Source organism: Chiloscyllium plagiosum, unplaced genomic scaffold (assembly GCF_037043375.1).
Source record: "Chiloscyllium plagiosum isolate Xiang-an unplaced genomic scaffold, Cpla_swu_hap1 HiC_scaffold_4, whole genome shotgun sequence".
Taxonomy (NCBI): Eukaryota; Metazoa; Chordata; class Chondrichthyes; order Orectolobiformes; family Hemiscylliidae; genus Chiloscyllium; species Chiloscyllium plagiosum.
Window position 1 is genome coordinate 46890750 of NW_028270142.1, and position 19470 is coordinate 46910219.

At 38.3% G+C, this 19470-nt stretch overlaps 1 protein-coding gene across 3 annotated transcripts in view; it reads left to right on the forward strand.

Moving 5' to 3' along the window:
- The window catches only part of znf236 (zinc finger protein 236), a 159325-nt gene that overhangs the window by 93947 nt on the left and 45908 nt on the right, over positions 1-19470 (forward strand). For all 3 annotated transcript variants that reach the window (XM_043688634.2, XM_087986227.1, XM_087986228.1), the window contains 6 exons: positions 591-742; positions 3549-3734; positions 6386-6656; positions 11009-11112; positions 13205-13564; positions 19201-19349. In XM_043688634.2, coding sequence (XP_043544569.2) covers positions 591-742; positions 3549-3734; positions 6386-6656; positions 11009-11112; positions 13205-13564; positions 19201-19349 — 1222 coding nt within the window. The remainder of the gene's footprint in view (positions 1-590; positions 743-3548; positions 3735-6385; positions 6657-11008; positions 11113-13204; positions 13565-19200; positions 19350-19470) is intronic.

Sequence of the window (19470 nt, forward strand, 5' to 3'; positions counted from 1 at the left end):
CTTATCCTGAATTGTTGATCGCATTTGTATTTGCACTTCTCTTGATCTGTTTTCGGTTTTGTTTTTATGAATTGCTGTTCATCTTGCCCTCCACGTGAAGTAATGCAAAGCCCATGCCACATACTGGGCAGAATCTTTCTCTGCTGAGAAGTGGCATGGTGCACTGAAAAGCTTGCCAGGGCATCACTTGAGTGTCTGAATGGCACATGAGCTTTCTAGTTTGTGGTGTTTTAGAAAAAAAGAAAATCAGAAGGTTCAGGCCACAACTTTGCAGCCTCTGGGCAAGTTTGGAATATATAAGCAATGACACTCAGGCTGTTTTTTTTTCTGCCCCCACATTCAATGCCTGATTCCTCACTTGGTTTGATTCATGGATCAGTAGTTCCTTTATTGTCTACTTTGTCACTAATGTCAGTTCTTAAATTAGCTTTCATCTATGATAGAACGGTACCAGATAATCATGTCTCATTTTTTTCCCTATACCTTCCTGCAAATCTAGAAGAAAGAATTCTATTTATAGAAAATTATTCCTTGAAACTAACCAATGTGTTGATCTTTAAAGAATTTGATGACACTTTCTGTATTCCCAGGTGTGAGTTCTGCACGAAAGGTTTCAAGAAATCAAGCCATCTGAAACAGCATGTACGTTCTCACACTGGCGAAAAACCCTTCAAATGCCTCCAGTGCAGTCGATGTTTCGTCTCCTCAGGAGTTCTGAAAGCTCATCAGCGGACACACACAGGTAGTGGATTGAACAAAAGAATTAACTTCTGTTTATAGCACCTTTTCATCATTTCGGGAGATTTCAAGGTATTCTGCACTTTAGAGATTGAGCAACATCTGACAAGCAGCAATGACATTGCACTTTTTTCTGATGAATTATTAAACATGAGATATAATGATTCAGCTATCTCTTTTCTAATTGTTTTTAAAAATCGTGATGCAATCAATCCAGACATTGGGTTTTATTGAGTTTATTTAATTTACTGAATATGTGTATTTTTAAAATTCTAAATACACTTGCCTCTTTTTTTCCCTTATTTAATAATATTTCTACCATTTCTATCTTCCTTCTATTTACTAAAGCAAAACATTTATTTAGTTTATCTGCTGTCTTTCTGTCATTACTTGTGCAGGTATTATCTGGGTTATTTCTTAATGATCCTATTCCCATTACAGCCCTGTTTTTTTTTATTTTAAATTTTATATTTCTGAAAAATATTTTGTTTAATGTTCCTCACAAATCTAATTTCATGACCATCTCATCATCTTTATCTTTATTTTGTTTTACTTGACTATATTCTTAATGTCTTCTGATTCTCTTGTAGTATTCCAGCTGTGGTCTGACTAATGCATTGTACAGTTTTATCAAAACCTCCCTACCTTTATACTCCATTCCCTTCGAAATAAGGGCCAACATTCCATTTGCCTTCCCTAATGCCTCTGCTCTTAGATGCTAGGTTTTGTTAATCATGGTTGAGGACTCTCCAATCCTCCTATTCTGTAGCTTTCTGCAGTCTTCCTGCATTCAACTCCTCTGTCCTTGCTGACAAAGTGCATAACCTCTCATTTTCCCACATTATAATAAATAACCGTCAACTAGCAGCTTTCAAAATCCTGCAATTCCCTGCCTAAGGACATTGTGGTTTAACCTACAGTATGTAGACTGCAGAGGTTCAAGAAGGCAGCTCACCACCACCACCTTGAGGGCAACAAGGGATAGGCAATAAATACTGTCTGAGGAGCAGGAGAATCGACGTTTTGGGCAAAAGCCTTTCATCAGGAGAAGGGCTTCCTGATGAAGGGCTTTTGCCCAAAACGTTGATTCTCCTGCTTCTTGGATACTACCTGACCTGCTGTGCTTTTCCAGCATCACACACTTGACTCTGACCTCCAGCATCTGCAGTCCTCACTTTCTCCTAATAAAAAATACTGTCCAGCCAGTGACATCAGTACACTCAACTTCCTTATCCACGTTATTAATATGTAGCATAAATATGTGGCCTCAGCGTTAATCCCTGTGGCAATCTACCAGTTACACATTGCATCCTGAAAATGCCCATGTATTCATGCTAACATACTATCTCCAACACCATGGGCTCTTATTAAGTAGTCTAATGTTTAATTTAGCTGTTCTGCGCATTTTATTTTATTTTTGTATGCAATTATTGAGCATTTGGTGAACAGACTTGCCAGTTAGACTTAGACCGATTTTTATGATTTGGGCCTTATTAACATCAGCTAATAGAATTAGAGCTGCTTGCACCGATCAAGTTCCTTACAGACACTTAATTAATCAGGGAGGTAGTAAGTTCATAGGGCAACCAATCTTGATGAGCCTGTGGCAGTCCTTTAAAGGGTAGGGTTAGAAGTGTCATAGAGTCATAGAGATATGCAGCATGGAAACAGACCCTCTCGGTCCAGCCCGTTCATGCCGACCAGATATCCCAATGTAATCTAGTCCCATTTGCCAGCAGTTGTCACATATCCCTCTAAACCCTTCCTATTCATATACCCATACAGATGCCTTTTAAATGTTGCAATTGTATCAGCCTCCACCATTTCCTCTGGCAGCTCATTCCATACATGTACCACCCTCTGTGTGAAAAGGTTGCCCCTTGGGTCTCTTTTATATCTTTCCCCTCTCACCCTGAACCTATGTCCTCTAATTGTGGACTCCCCCAACCCCCCCAAAAAAACCTTGTCTGTTTATCCTATCCATGCCCCTCATGATTTTATAAACCTCTATAAGATCACCCCTCAGCCTCTGACCCTCCAATGTCAAGTGTGGAAGAGAGTGTTGGCTTGCAGTGCAGCATTTTTTTTGTAGCTTCCAAAAACGACTTGAGGAACTTGGCAAATAGGCGAATAGGACTTGCTTCTAGTTTTACTTCACTGCAAGAAAGGAGTCATTAAATACTGCTATTGGAATTGGAGTCTTGGGTTGTATATTCTTTCCGACTTTTGCCCATGTCATCTGTTACTGTTTGTAATTGGAACTCTAGTCAACTATGTTGAGGTCCACCTAAAAAAGGGTTGGGCTTCTGCATGTTTCTGGTCACCCTGGCTTTAGGAGCAAGTTGAGTGGTAGCAAGGCATAAATTGGGCCCAATTTGTCTGAGTTTGAATCAGATGTAATAAGAAGTACAAACGTTTGAAAAAAAGTCAAGTAAATAGAAATATCTGCCAATCTGAACAGTGACTGGTTTATTCACTTGGAAACTAAATTGAGACAAAATGACTGACCCTGACATGTATCAAAAGAAGATGTCAAAATTATTTCATAGTAACCTTGGAAGGTTAATTGAATATATACAAAGTTGCAGAGAATTGGGCCTATTTGGAGAATTCTTTCAGAGTGCTAGAATGGTGCGGTGGGTTGAATGGTCTGCACAATTTTATGTGATTTTGATTTTGGTTTTTAACTCCTGTAATGTGACATTAGCAATAATAAGATCAACACCAGCTTAAATTTTGTCAATGGTTTTGATTCAAATGAACATTTAACATTTATAGATGTCTGGAAATATGTCTCCATATGTTTAAAGGTATCAAAGCTTTCAAATGCACTGTTTGTGATGCCACCTTTACTACCAATGGGAGCCTAACAAGGCACATGGTAATTCATACCAGTCTGAGACCATTTAAGTGCCCATTCTGTGATGATACTTTCCGAACATCACTTCACTGCAAGAGGCACATGAAGATTCATCAAGTAACGGTAGGAGTTGGAGGTATGGAGTGCTTTATCTGTAAACACCAAGTCGTAGCCTGTATTTTATGTAAAGACAGGATGTACAATGAAACATTCATCATCTATACTCTTTTTATCCACACTCTTCATTTGAACCAGTAATATTCTGAAGGGACTTGACAGGGGAGATACTGAAAGTAAGTTTACTGCATGAATATCCTTGAATTCGGAGCCATGGTCTCTGGATAAGACATCATTCCTTTAGAATGATGATCTGAAGAAATACATTCACTTAGAGGGTTATGAATCTACAATATTGTCTACTGCAGTGAAATACAGATCCTTAGTTATTACATAAATGAATGTCTGAGGTAGATAGATGGTTGGTGTCTGGGAATCCAGACTTATGAAGATCAAGCAGAAAAGTGAAGTTGAGTTTGAAAATCAGCCATGACCATTTTGAATGTGGAGCATGCTCAAGGGAACATATGGTCTCTGCTCCAATTTCTTCGTTGCCTCTCTCTAATTGCCCTCGAGAATATGAGACACCATTTTGAACTGGTGCAATCCATTTGGGTAAACGTACATCCACAGTGTTATTAGGAAGAGTTCCAGGGTTTTCAGCCAGCAACAGTGAAGGGTAGCAAAAGATTCCAAGTTAAGCTGGTATGTGGATTGGAAGGAAAGTTGCAGGTGGTGGTGTTCGTATGCACCAGATGCCCTTGTTCTCAAGGTCTGTGAAGTCATGGTTTTGGATGGTGCTGGCGAAACACCATCTTGGATTGTGTACACAGTACTGCATCAATAGAGTGGAGAAAATAAGTACTTAAGGTAGTGGATGTAGGTTTGCTTGCTGAGCTGGAAGGTTTGTTTTCAGATATTTTGTCACCATACTAGCTAACATCTTCAGTGAGCCTCTGGATGAAGCACTGGTAGTGTAGCCCGCTTTCTATTTATATGTTTGGGTTTCCTTGGGTTGGTAATATCATTTCCTGTGGTGATGTCATTTTCATCGGTGATGTCACTTCCCATTCTTTTTCTTGGGGTGGTAAATGGGATCCAAGTAAAAGTGTTTGTTGATAGAGTTCCGGTTAGAATGCCATGCTTCTAGGAATTCTTGTGTGTGTCTCTGTTTAGCTTGTCCTCGGATGGATGTGTTGTCCCAGTCGAAGTGATGTCCTTCCTCATCTGTATGCAAGGATACTAGTGAACGTGACGAAGCTGCATTAGAACATTATTTCAACACACCACCACACACTGCAGCTCAGAGGAACTATGCAGAGCAGAGGAAAATCACCTATACAGTGTATTCAAAAAGAATGGGTACCCAATGAACACAGTCCACCGATTTCTCAGCGACAAACCCAAACAAGCAGACAAAACGCATTCAGAAACCCTAGCCACCAATATCAAAGACATCTTGGAAATGACTGCCAGACTACTCAGACCCCTTGGCATCATGGTAGCCCACAAACCCACTAACACACCAAAACAGCAGCTAATGAACTTGAAAGACCTTACACAGACAACAAGCAAAACTAACGTATTTTACAAAATACCTTGCAAGAACTGTAACAAAGACTACATTGGACAAACGAGCAGAAAATTAGCCACCAGGATACATGAACATCAACTCGCCACACAAAGACATAACCTACTCTCACTATTATCCTTGCATACGGATGAGAAAAGACACTACTTCAACTGGGACAACACATTCATCCTAGGACAAGTCAAACCGAGACATGCACAAGAATTCTGGGAAGCATGGCGTTCCAACTCTATCAACAAACGCATTGACTTGGATCCCATTTACCACCCTCTGAGAAAAAGGATGGGAAATGACATCACCATAGGAAATGACGTCCCCACAACAAATGGCATCACCAACCCAAAGAAACCCAAACACATAAGTAGAAAGTGGCTACACCACCAGTGCCTCATCCGGAGGCTCACTGAAGATGTTAACTAAAATGGTGACGAAACGTCCAAAAACGAACCTTCCAGCTCAGGGAGCAAACCTACATCCAGAACCTCAACCTGAGCTACAAATCCTCTCAAAACTTGCTGATTTAAGGCAGTGGATTGGGTGCCACAAAAATTGCCGACTACGAAATATCTATGTTTGTGATTACTCACTTGTAAACTCATTAAAGTTCACAAAGCACCACTTACTCTTCCCACTTTAATTACTGTTACAACTAACCTAATTACACTGTTATTCATCCACCTGGTTTAATATTGGCTCAGAATTGTTACTTTGCTTTATTGTAGCCATGCAAGCATTTTTCCTGCTTCCAAATTGGATTGTAGGAACCAAATGAGAGTTGCAGCAACATGATAATTAATGGAGTTTTGGATTTTTTGAACAATGGTTGATAAAGAATGGAAAAGAAATGGAAAAATGGATAACAGCACCTTGCGTTAGGTGCCATTTTTAGTTTAAGATTAAAGAACATTTGATGTTACGAATATCACAGTAATAAAGATTATTTTGATTAGCTTTATTACTGTAAAAATATATATTTGGCCTTTTATGCTTGAACTGGAAAGCAGCCAATTTGTTAGACCCACCATTCCCTGAGTCTGTCTGCTGTCTATACTTTAACTGGTTTTTATCATTGGTAATGAGGTTGAAATCTCTTTCATCTGTGATATAAGAACTTTTTTTCTCCTTGTCTTATCATCTAGATGAAGATGATGAAAATCTAGAAAGGCCTGTTGTGCGAAGGTCACGGATTGGAATCATCACATTTACAGATGAGGAGACAGCGGAATTAGCCAAAACTGAAACACGATTAGATGCCACTGTTTCGGAAAAAGTATTAGTCCAATCAGCAGCAGAGAAAGATCGAGTCAGTGAAATCAAGGATAAGAGTACAGAGGTGGAAGAAGAGCCTAAACATGCAAATCAATGCACATTTTGCACAAAGAGTTTCAAAAAGCCTAGTGACTTAGTTAGGTGAGAATTGACATTTTTTTTGTTTAAGTTTCTATTCTGAAACATCATTTTTCTGTACATATTTGTCTCCTTCCCTCCTCTCCTTTTGCTGTTGCACTTTGCTGTGCAAATATGAACCTAAGCATCCAGTTGACTCCATTATAAATCTTGACTACTTTTAATTTGAAAAATTGTAGACTTGCCTGTCTCTCTCATAGTTTAATCCTCACTACAGGATTGGAACATATATTCTAGGCCGACTCACTCATTTCATATCTGATAGTTCCAGTGGTTCAGGTGGAAGGCGAAGGTCCAATGATCAATTCGAGGAGAGTGAGGAACTCTTCTAAGATCCCAGTTAATGTTTGTTTTACAACTGATGCTGTTAAAAACAGATTTGTTTCTTTGCTCTGTACAAGATTTAGTCATTTTGAAAATGGCAGCTACATTTGCTTACATCGCACTAGTTCAAGCTAATTTGTTATATGCAAGCTTCTCTGGGGACTTCGGATTATGCATAAACCTAGATGTCTCTTCTTTATGTTTATGTCCTGCAACATCTTAACTTTAGCCTGACTGTTCCAGAGAAGAGGTGGGCAGAGGTGAGGGAGGATAATTTAAAGATGTTGACCTGCATTATTGCCAGTTTGTATCCTTATATTCTGTTAAGGGAGACAGCTACCTGTTCACCCACTCAAAGCAATAGAGCTCAGCAGTGGGGGAATAATAAAATTAGCGCTGATTTGAATCTTGACCATACAGATTGAATTGAATTCTAGTTACTTATTTATATGGTGGTGTAGTTCAACATAACATGAGTTTGCAAAATCCTACTCTAGTTCTTGGTACTTGAAACCCATGATATGAAATTGATTGTTATGAGGCAACATTTGGAATAAATCCTAGTTTAGTTTGTTCATGAGAGGTGGATGTTGCTGACAATGTCACACATGTTTTTTTTTCCATCCCTTCCCTGGTTGCCTTTAAGGGATAGTGATGAACTGTTTTTGAATAGATAGACTCTTGAAAGTGAAATGAAAGTCACCATAGTCCCAGAGAACCGTAGACACTCTCATTACAAAGAGGGCACTCGTGGTGATTTTAATTTGAAGGTCACTATGCCTCAGGTGAAGGATGAGGTTGAGAAAGCAGCGCCTTCATGGTATCCTGAGCCAGCATTAGACTCACTCTGCATTGCAGACCAGCCATACAGTTAATTGAACTAACTGACCCCCTAGATGGACTGTTATCATGCAGTTGACTGTTCTGAGGAGTGATTTTTGCTTCAACTAAGTGCCAAAGTGCAAAGCACTCCATTCCTAAGTCTTATTAGGTTTGATTGAGGTAAACACAAAACCCATACAAAAAAGAAGGGGAAAAATGACTTAAAGATAAACTTACAATACCTTTTAAATAATGTTCTCTAACTACCACTAGGAATTACTTTTGTGATTTTGAAGTTTGCATACATTCCCAAATAATGTTTAACACAATTTTAAAAAAAGTTCAATCAATGGTATATTGAGGTGAATGCTCATCTTTGCATCCCCTTTTCAAGAATTAAGAGAAATTTTCAGCTGACAAACTGATACTGAAACAAAGGCTGAACAGTACTCCAATGCCAGGAAGAGTTTTGTTTTAAAATTAAGTATTTGAGAGATTAATTCAAAGTAATTATGGAAAATAATGGACAAGAAATTTCCATTCTTGCTCTCTTTTTTTCTTTTTTTGTTCTTCTAGTTATAATGTTCACTTGTCTTTTCTGGGTTCTATACCTACAAGTTAATCAAGAGAAGAAAGATATTTCTTAATTCCCATCTTTAACCTTTTTTCCCTTTTTTTTTTGTTCAGATCCGAAAGCATTTGCCAAAAAGTTGCAATGTCAAACTAGCAATCTCTCTGATACCCAAAAATAATATTTGGGAAACTCTCCTTCTATCCATCAATATTTAAACTGCCTTTATTGCTAAGACTATGCTCCAGTGGAATGGAGCGAATGTTAATTGTATAGGTGCTAGCCTGTTTAATTGGCTTGAAATTTGAAACAAATTGTTGATAAAATATTTACTTAAATCCTAGAATCCCTACAGTGTGGAAACAGGCCCTTTGGCCCAACAAGTCCACACCGACCCTCCTAAGAGTAACCCACCCAGACCTATTCCCCTACCCTATTACTCTACATTTACCCTGACTAATGCACCTAACCTACACATCCCTGAACACTGAGTAATTTAGTATGGCCAATTCACCTAATCTACACATCTTTGCATTGTGGGAGGAAACTGGAGCACCCGGAGGAAACCCACGCAGATACGGGAAGAATGTAACAGTTGCCCGAGGGAGGAATCGAACCCGGGTCCCTGGCGCTGTGAGGCAGCATTGCTAGCCACTGTGCTGCCCCCTAATGTTTTAAAAATCATATGCCTATTTAATTTATATTTGGTGAAGACAAGTTAATATTATGACATTAATTCTCCATCCTGTCATCAAATGAACAAATTAATCTTTAGTGATTAATATACCCAATTACCTCTGTTTCTTAGACCCAGTAAAATGATTGTAATTATAATCATTTCTAGTTTACAAAGAAATTAAATAATGAGCTAACTCAGAGGAGAAAGAATATTTTCTTCTGCAAATTGACCAATAAACTAAGTTCTGTGGTAATTCCTCTGATCTTTGTAAATAAGACTAACTTATTTGTGTTTTTTTAAAAGAAATTGGAATATTCTGTTTTTTAATCAATCTGTGCAGATATTTTATGATATAACTCCAGAATATATGGAACTTGAACCCTGGCCTTCCTGACTCAGAGGTAGGGACACTACCAGTGTGTCACAGCTCCCAACCTTAAATAGCACAATGCTATAGATGTCTGCCTGCTGGAAAATAATTTGGAGAAATCCAGCACCTATTTGACTTGGGTCCAATTATCCTCATCACCCATTTCACAGGTCTTTACAAACCTCTACTTTTTTAAAATAAAAGCCTCAGCGAATCATAGAATTCTTGCTTATTTTGTCTCTTTCTTTATATTGTTTCTAAGGGGTCTGAAACAAATGTCGGCTAAAACTTGGACATCAAGGATTACCTATTCGGGCAACAACTTTAAAGCATAACGTCCAATGGCACAAAAGGAGCCCATTCAGTCTATTATGCATATGCTAGCTCATTTGAAGAAGCTAATTAATTACTTCCCCCACCTTCCTAAAGGCTTTCTTTCCCATAGTCCTACAGTTATTTATCTTACCGCAGTCACTCAAATCGGCCTAAATAAAGATTTTTGATGGCTTGAAGCCATTTTAGCTGTGATGTGTGCCTATAGATTATGGATTTAAATCTCAGACATACATAGGGAAAGAATTGGCTGCAGTTAAAGCTGAGTATTTATAGTGGTGCACCACACAAACTTGTTCCAATTTGATGCTAGTTGTCAGTTGCATTCAAAATAGTGCCCTCACATCCTGATCAAATTTCTCTGAAAGTTAACATTTTCATGAAATGTTATTCTTCGCTAGGCATCAATATGAATGCACACTGACTGTTCTGACTTGTGCACAGTATTTTTAAAAATTTATAGCTTGTTATCCCATTTCACATTGCTCCCTTTTCTGAAATATATTTCTCCTTATTCATTTATGTTCTTTTTTTTTAACTTTCCTTTTATGATTTCTGACTTCCTTTTTATCTTTGGTAACTTTACTGCATCTTTTACCCATGTGTTCTGTTTTCTGTGCATTGCTCTTTTATTGTGTTTCTAAAGTCATGTGATATGCAGCATGATCAGAATTGCTACTGACAGCATTGTAATTTGACTGCTGAGGTTAAAAATCTCTTGCTTTTTCTGGAGTCATGTAGCAGCAGTCCAAAATATCTTACCCAGGCTTCTCCTTTTGTCGTCATAACTCCAGGTGTGTCTGCCATATACTCCTATTATTTTTATAGTTTTTTTCTAGGTTTGTCACAGAACTTCATGTCATTGGAGAAGCTGTAACATTGAATTGCCAGTGCGAGTCTAATCAGAAGCATGAATGAAGAATTTTTGTTTCATTTTAAAGCGACATTTTATTATCACTTTTGCAAATTACTCTGGAGATAATGAATGGGTGGGGAGGCATTAGCTGCGTTCTTTTGTATTTTTGCTGATACTTCCCAATAATGAGTTTCTTAAAATTTATGAACTCTCATGAAACAAAAGCGTTCTTTAAACAAATATGTTTAAAAGAATCTAATATCTAGCTAACTGATTTAAAACATAAGTCTTTTGATTGCAGGTTTTTTTTTCAAAAGTTAGCTTTCTTCCTAAAACTTGAACTATTTGCAATTTATTGTTTAAACTGAGGTGGTAAAATGTACCTTTTCATCCTACATAGACATATACGAATTCATACTGGAGAGAAGCCATTTAAGTGTGATGAATGTGGGAAGAGTTTTACAGTCAAGTCTACACTGGACTGTCATTTAAAAACCCACACAGGTTGGTGATGGCATTTTAAAAATTAAGTTTTTGAACAGAGAGAGGAGAATGAGAGCTATTCCCAATGATGGAAACCATGAAACAGGGTGACAATTTACCATAAATAAAAAGAAAAAAATGGAAGTTGGAAAATATCAGCAGGTTAAGTAAATTCTGTAGAGAGAACCTGAAGTAATGTTTCAGATTGATGTTTTATTGTGAGGACTGAAGAGAAATAGAAATGCAATTGTTCTTAAATTAGTGGAAAGTTAGGGAGCAAGAAGACCAAAGGATAAAAATAGGATGAAAGGCAGAGATTAACAAAAACCGATGCAGCAACCAAAAAATGTAGTAATAAACATAGTGAAGAATCAAAGGGTGTGTCCAAAGATAAATTGCTGGAGAAATTTAGCAGGTCTGGCAGCATCTGTGGTGAGAAAGCAGAGTTAACGTTTCGAGTCCACTGACCTTTCAGGCTTTAGAAGGCTCTGAAGAAGGGTCATTGGACTCAGAAGGTTAACTCTTATTTTCTCTCCATAGATGTGGCCAGACATGCTGCGTTACTTCAGCAATTTCTGCTTCTGTTTCAGATTTCCAATTTCTGCAGTTCTTTGCTTTATTTATTAAAAGATGCCTCCAAATGAGGTATGAATTGCTACATAGCCATCTGAATACATGAACAGAGAAGAAAAGAAACAAACAAAGATGTATCCAGCAAGACAAAAAAAAAGATAAAGGTGAAATAAAAAGGAGTGAGAGTTTATGATGTAATGATTTTGAACTCTCTGGACTCCACATGCACCTATCTTGCTGATTGCTTTAATTTATTTTTGATTTTGCTCATTTGTTTTTGACTGACACAGCTGTCCCAAGCATACACCTCAACATGCCTTAATTTAATTCCCATTTAAACTAAATCTGATTTGCAACTTTCCCCACGAAAAATATACATTTTCTCTATCCTTCAAAAGGCATCTACAAAATCCATTCAAGCTGGAGATTAATTGATAATTATAAGACTTACTTACTTTGTTAGGAAAGACTGCTAAAAGGGATGGAGCATTGGCAGGATAAGTGGAAGTATGATATTGATAGGCCACATTAACATAAATGTAAGATTGGGTCAAAAAGTAAATTGCAAGTTTGGTTCCTGCACCACAATACAGGGTGATCAATTTAAGTACCCCAACCCCACAGTGATTTTTTAAGAAAGGTTCTGCTTTTTCTACACTCACTCCTACATTGCTACAAGATCCAGAAGCTTGCAGCAGCTATTTTTCTCCCCTCCCACTTTTCATCTTTCTGAATATCAACCTGGAATTCTACAATGTCCTAGCTGGCCTGAAGGAAATGTGTTGGCATACAGCCTGCAGGCGGATCAGCCCTTATAGATTCAAAGCTAATTGAATGTACCTTCAGTTGTAAATATCTTGTTTATGCAGGGTTCTGATGCCTTTTGGTACACCAATAAAATAACTTGGCATTCAGTTGGCACCTGTGCTGTTATTGATACTATGTAGATGTGAGAATTTGATTATTTTTAGCTTTATAATTATATAATTCAAGAACTTGCACCTAAAAGGTATCTGATGCAAGGGTTAATTCACCAGTAAATCAGTAAAGTTCAAACAGGCTAGAAATGGGCAGATTCAAATCTGCCACAGCTCAAAAGTTATCTATACTTCTCTTGGAACCTGAGCTGTAGACAATGTCATACCTTTATATCACTGAGGCAGTAGAGACTGGCAGAATGCACTAATTAATTTTGGCCTACGCTGGAATGTACTGAGAACAGCCTCACTAAAGCTGGCGATATTGTTTGTAGCGAAGTATTCATTAGATAAGATGGCATGGAAGGGAGGAGAAACGATTATACTATGTAATTCTGCATTTTTCTTAAATCCTCTCAAATCTGAATAATTCATGACAGTGGTGCATCATTTGTGAAGTTAATAGCAAATTAGAAAATTCAGCATGCCTCCCATTACAAGGTTATTCAAAAAAAATCTTTGGCAGTGATCTTTAAATATTCGGGTGTCTATCAGTTTTTGATTTATGTGTGCATATATTTTTGCTCTTAGTGACTTGGAAAATTTACTTTTTTGAAATTCAGGTCAGAAGCACTTCAAATGCCACGTATGCAGCTCTCCATTCTCAACAAAAGGTAGCCTAAAAGTTCACATGCGACTGCACACAGGAGCAAAGCCTTTTAAATGCCCACATTGTGATGTGCGTTTCCGAACTTCAGGGCATAGAAAGAGTCACATACAATCTCACTTTAAGCCCACACCACTGCCAAAAAAAATTCGGAAGCCTGCGACACGTCAAACAACAGAAAGCTTACAGCCGGTAAACTTGCTGACCACTGCAAATGTTTACATCACGAACAATGGAGTTCTTACCAGCCAGTTTGATCAGAACCTTCTCCAACAGGGATTAGTTGGTCAAGCTATTCTTCCTGTTTCGGTGTCAGGTAATGTTTTTAATGATTAATTATTTCAATATTTAACTTTTTTTTAATTACCACACTGAAAACTGTTATGGACTAGGCCAGACCACTCAAATCATTCTTAAGCAGCACCCTAGACCATAACTTTGCAATTTGTTTCAGAAAGTGTACAGTGAAAATTACCCAGATTAAGTTAGCGAGGTTGACTACCAGGTTTAAAACGGACAAAACAAAGTTATTCACAAAATTACACAATGAAACATAAAGAACAGAATAAAGAACCCCTACAGAACTCAGTCTATCCAAAGTATGATGTTCCGAATATACACAACAGTCCCAATAAGCAAATCTCCTTTAAAAATCAGTACGAAAAAGGGTCAGATGCTTACAGGTTGAAATTAGAAGAGCAGAGAGAGAGAGAGAGTTTGTATCCACACAGCTCACTGTTGAACTCCCAACCAGTTCTGGATTGAACTAAACTGGTCAGCTTGAGAGCTGATCACTTACCTTTCATTCTACAGGTCACTTCTAAAACATGACCAATTTGGCCTGAAGTCTCATCTGTTCACGTATAAACAAAATGCCTCTCAACATCCTTTTCTTCTCTGTACCAAACCAGTCTGATCGGAGCCCAAGAGGTTTATTACCCTTCTGAAAAAAAGATCAAGGACAGAGTATCCTTGAGCCAAGGAACAGCATTTACTAAATAAAGGACTAGCTTTGAGACACGTCTCTCCCTTAAAAAGGTATGAACCATCAATACCAAAAGATGGCTTCATTTTTAACCCTTTAAAAACCCAATTAGTAGTCTAAACACACATATATACTATACGAACTATAACATGCACAACCACGTACAAATTCAGGCCGCTGTACACCCACCACCGAATGTCTCTGTATCTCATATGAGCCTCGATAATGCATCAGCAATCACGTTTTCACAACCTGCCACATGCACAATTGTCAAACTGAATGGCTGCAACAACAAGCTCAACAGGCTAGCATTTTTGTCCTTAAATTTTTCCACAGATGTCAATGGGTTATGATCAGTGTATACGATTGTCTCAGATGCATTGCTGGTAATATAATCACTGAAATGTTGTAATGCCACTACCAAGCTTAAAATCTCTTTCTCCACCGTTGAATATTTCTGTTGATGAACGTTCAACTTCCTGGAAAAATACCCGATGGGTCTTTCTATTCCAGTGTCATTCTCCTGCAGGAGCACTGCACTGACACCCACATCACTGGCAACAATAGCCACCTTGAAAGACTTTGTGTAATCTGTTGTGGCTAATACTGGGGCAGTGGTTAACAGTTTTTAGTCTGTGAAATGTCTTTTGACAGTCCGCTGTCCACTGAAACTACTTGCCCTTTTTTAACAATTCAGTGAGTGGAGCAGCCATACTGTTAAAGTATGGCACAAACTTTTTTGGTAACATCCACTCAATCCCAGGAACTGTATTACTGCTTTTTTCGTCGACAGTGTGGGAAATTCCCCAATTAATTATGTTTTTGCATCTCGTGGGGCCATTTGTCCATGTCCAATAACATGGCCCAGGGAGGTGACTTAGGCTTTGGCAAATTCACTTTTAGTTAGAATTACCACCAAGCCTGCCTTCCGAAGTCGATCGGACAAGTCTGATAAATGCTGTAAATGTTCCTTCCATGAGTGAGTAAAGACTACCAGGTCATCAGTATACACTATACAGTTGGGTAATCAGGCGATGACCTCATTAGTCAGTCTCTGAAATGTGACTGGAGTGTTTTTCATACCAAATGGCATGACTTTGAACTGATCTAGTCTATTTGGTGTTACGAAAGCTGAAATCGTTTTTGCTCTTTCTGACAGCGGTACTTGCCAGTAGCCTCTGAGCAAGTCCAACTTAGAAATGTGAGTTGCTTGTCCCACTTTTTCGTCACAGTCTTGCAACTGTGGAATTGGATATACATTAATCTTTGTAACAGTGTTGACTTTGTGATAGTCCACACATAACCGTTGGTTACCATCTGGCTTTGGTACCATGACTGTGGGTGAGCTCCAGTCACTAACTTACTTCAATTATGCCGTCTTGGAGCATGCGCTCTATCTCCTTTTGAACCTATGCCAACTTTAGAAGGTTATGCCTATAAGGATGTTGCTTAATTGGAACAGCATCTCCTGTCTCTACATCATGCGCAATTAGGTTAGTACTTCCTAGTTTATTTTCGCATATCTCGCCATGTGATAGTAATAGCTCTTTCAGGTCATTTCGATTTTCTTGTGGAAGGTAACTCAATAATTTATCTCAATTTTTGATAACTTTCTCATTGTTCAATTTGATTTGAGCAATGTCCTAATCAGAATCCTCTGAACTTGGGTCTTCCTTCTGTGCTGTAATCATTAACACCTTCTCCTCGTGCTTTCCTTCCCTATGAAAATACCATTTGAGCATATTCACATGACACACTCAGAGATTTCTTCCTGTCTGGAGTCCTTATCAAGTAGCTCACCTCACTCAATTTTCTCTCGATTTGATAAGGTCCCCTAAATCTGGCTTTTAAAGGCTCACCTGTCACTGGAAGTAACACCAACACTTTATCACCATTTGCAAAATTGTGAATTTGTGATTTCTTATCCGCTTCCTGTTTCATTGTATGCTGTGATACTTTTAAATGCTGTCTAGCCAACTCTACAGCTCTATTTAATCATTCTCTAAAATTGGACACATAGTCCAAATGGGTGGTCTCTGAATTCAGATTTATTAATTTCTCCTTAATCAATTTTAACAGCCCTCTTACTTCATGCCTAAAAATTAACTCAAATGGACTGAATTTGTTCGATTCATTCGGGACATCTCTGATCGCAAAAAGTACAATTGGAACTCCCTTATCCCAATCATCTGGATAATCCTGAAAGATGCCGTTCAACTCATCAGGTCTGCCAAACCCATTGAGGAGCATCCCACCTAGACTCAAGACCCCATCCTACCCCTGTAACCCTGCATTTACTATGACTAACCCACCTAGCCTGCACATCCCTGGACACTGGTAATGTGGCATGGCCATTCCACCTAATCTGCACGTCTTTTGGAATGTGGAAGGAAACTGGAGCATACTGCAGAAGCCCATGGCAACAGGCAGGAAGTGCAAACTCCACACAGACATTCACCCAAGGCTGGAATCAAATCTGGGTCCCTGGTGCCATGAGTCAGCAGAGCTAACCACTGAGTCACTATACTGCCCACAGTGCAGCAAGTAACATATCTCCTGACACCCCAAAGCCTGTTCACCATTGTCAAGACACCAGTCAAGTGTGAAGGAATACTGTCCACTTGCCCTCAGTGATTGCAGCTCTGACAACACTACAAAAGCTTGAAACTATAGAGGACAAAGCAGCCTATCTGAATGCATCCCATCCACAAACATTCAGTCCCTACACCATCGATGCTTAGTAGCAGCAGTGAGTGCCATCTCCAAGATGCATTGCAGGAATTCAGCAAAGCTGCTTCGATTCCTGATGAAGGGCTTCTGTCCGAACCGTTGATTCTCCTGCTCCTTGGGTGCTGCCTGACTTGCTGTGCTTTTCCAGCCCCACACTCTCGACTCTGATCTCCAGCATCTGCAGTCCTCAGTTTCTTCTTAGATAATATCATCCAAACCCACAATCACTGACATCTAGAAGGACAAGGATAACAGAGACATGGGAACACCACCAATTATAAGTTCCAAGTCACTCATCATCCAGACTTGCATATATAATTCTGTTCCTTCAATATCACTGGGTCAAAATCCTGAAACTCCCTCCTTATGGCATTGTGTATGTATCTATATCAAATGGACTGCAGCTGCTCAAGAAGCTCACAACTACCTTTTCAAGGGCAATTAGGGATGGGCACTAAATGCTGCCCAGTCAGCAATGACCACATCCTGCGAATGAACAAAAGAAATTTAAAAAAAACACCGGAAAATACCCTGTCATCCATAACGCCCATCCTGCTCAATTGTGCTGCCTTGTGCATCACATTTGTAATCCCCAACCTAACCAAAAGCTAGGTATTCTGTAATCAAGATGAATTAATGATCTCATCATTAGGTGAGTAAGCATTTTATTTATTTAATAAAGTAGATCCATGCATTGATTTTGATGCCAAATGATTAGCAGAAAGAGACTGCCATCTTCATAATCATTAATTTCCTCCTTCATTAAAGGAACAGTGATGTCATAATGCTTGTCCATCTGTACCGATCAGCAATATATTGAACTTCAATTTTCCATAAAATTTGGACAGAGTTGTTGCCATGTCTAGCAGAACTAAATCAGCTCAAATTCATCATTTATACTTTGAGTAAATCTTTTTATGGGCAGAGTTTGCATAAATGCTTCCACCTTTTTACAGTATTTGTTTCTTATTATTGAAAGATCGTCTTAATGCATCATTTGCAATGTACAAATAATGCATCTGCTCAACTTTGCTTCTAAGCTGATAAGTATATGATACCAAATTTGACCCTTATCAAAATCTGTGTGTTTATATCAGTGTAATTGAAAAAACTATAAATGTGTTTTTTGCTAAAGCAAGTTTAACCCACCTCAGAGATAAGAATAAATATGAATGCTTGATACATCAGTAGCAAAAAATACTTCATCTAGCCGTTGTTATTTTGATCAGAGTAAGACAGTTATTAACATAATTACAAAAAGAATACCACTAACAATGATTCAGTAACACTAGTTGATTCAGTGTAATTGATTTCAGAATACAAAATCATAGGTTTCAATTTAGCATTTCAGGACAGTAAAATTCAGTTTCAAAGATTATGGTACATCCTTAGGAAAGTTAAGCTCTTGATGTGTATGTGTGTCGAGGGGAGAGGGTGTTGGCATGAAAAGGTGCATGTGTGGACAGTAGCATTAAGTGGTTTGTTTCATTGGAATTAATGAAGCATCAGGATTCGATGCTTGGGCAGCTGTAAACTCAGAGAATATTTAAAATCAAGTTTTTTTAATTCTGATAACTCAGGTCTATTTTCAGTGTTCTGATGGAGAATCATTGGGCTTGAAACATTAGCTCTACCTTCTTCCCAGAGATATTGCCAGACCTGCTGAGTTGCATCAGCAATTTCTGTTTCTGTTTCAAGTTTCTAACATCCACAGTTCTGTGTTCTATTTTCAAGCTGATTTTGATAGTCAAAATCTCTAATGTATGTTTATTTCACTTAAACCTTATGAAATGCTTCTGCGATCACAGTAAGACCTTTTGTTTTGTACCTGTCCTTAAGCTTTTAGCGATGTGTGTGCATTGATATCCAAATCTTTTGGCCCCTCTACAGACCTTTGTCTCTCCCCATCTAAAAAGAACAGTGTAATTTGTCTTCCTATGATCCAATAATGCCTATTAATCCTTTTCCGTTCTGAAGAACAGTCATTGGACCCGAAACCTGAACTCTGCCTCCTTTCCACAGTTGCTGCCAGACCTCGAGGTTTTCCAGCAATGTCTGATTTTCTTGTTATTAATCCTTTTAATCTCTAAACTAATTTCACAACTTTTTACCAAGCACCAAATCTGATGTGTTTGAGGTGTGTTAATTGCAGAAAATATTTAATCATATTTTAATGTATATTCATTACAGTGTGTACCATTTTCCTCACAAAATAAATTGTTTAATTTATTCGACAGCTGGAGGTGATTTGACATTGTCACTTACAGATGCTGGCTTTGCCACTCTCGAAGGAATACAGCTACAACTTGCTTCTGCTAACTTGGTTGGGCAGAATGTCCAGATCTCTGGAATTGACCCCAGCAATATAAACAACATCACACTGCAGGTATGAAGTGTGGCATTACTGTTGCTATAATGAACTTCAATAACATTGTTTTTCATTACTGGGCTTCCATTAGCACAAGTTTACCCAACAGTCAGGTTTTATTACTAAGAAGCATTGGTTT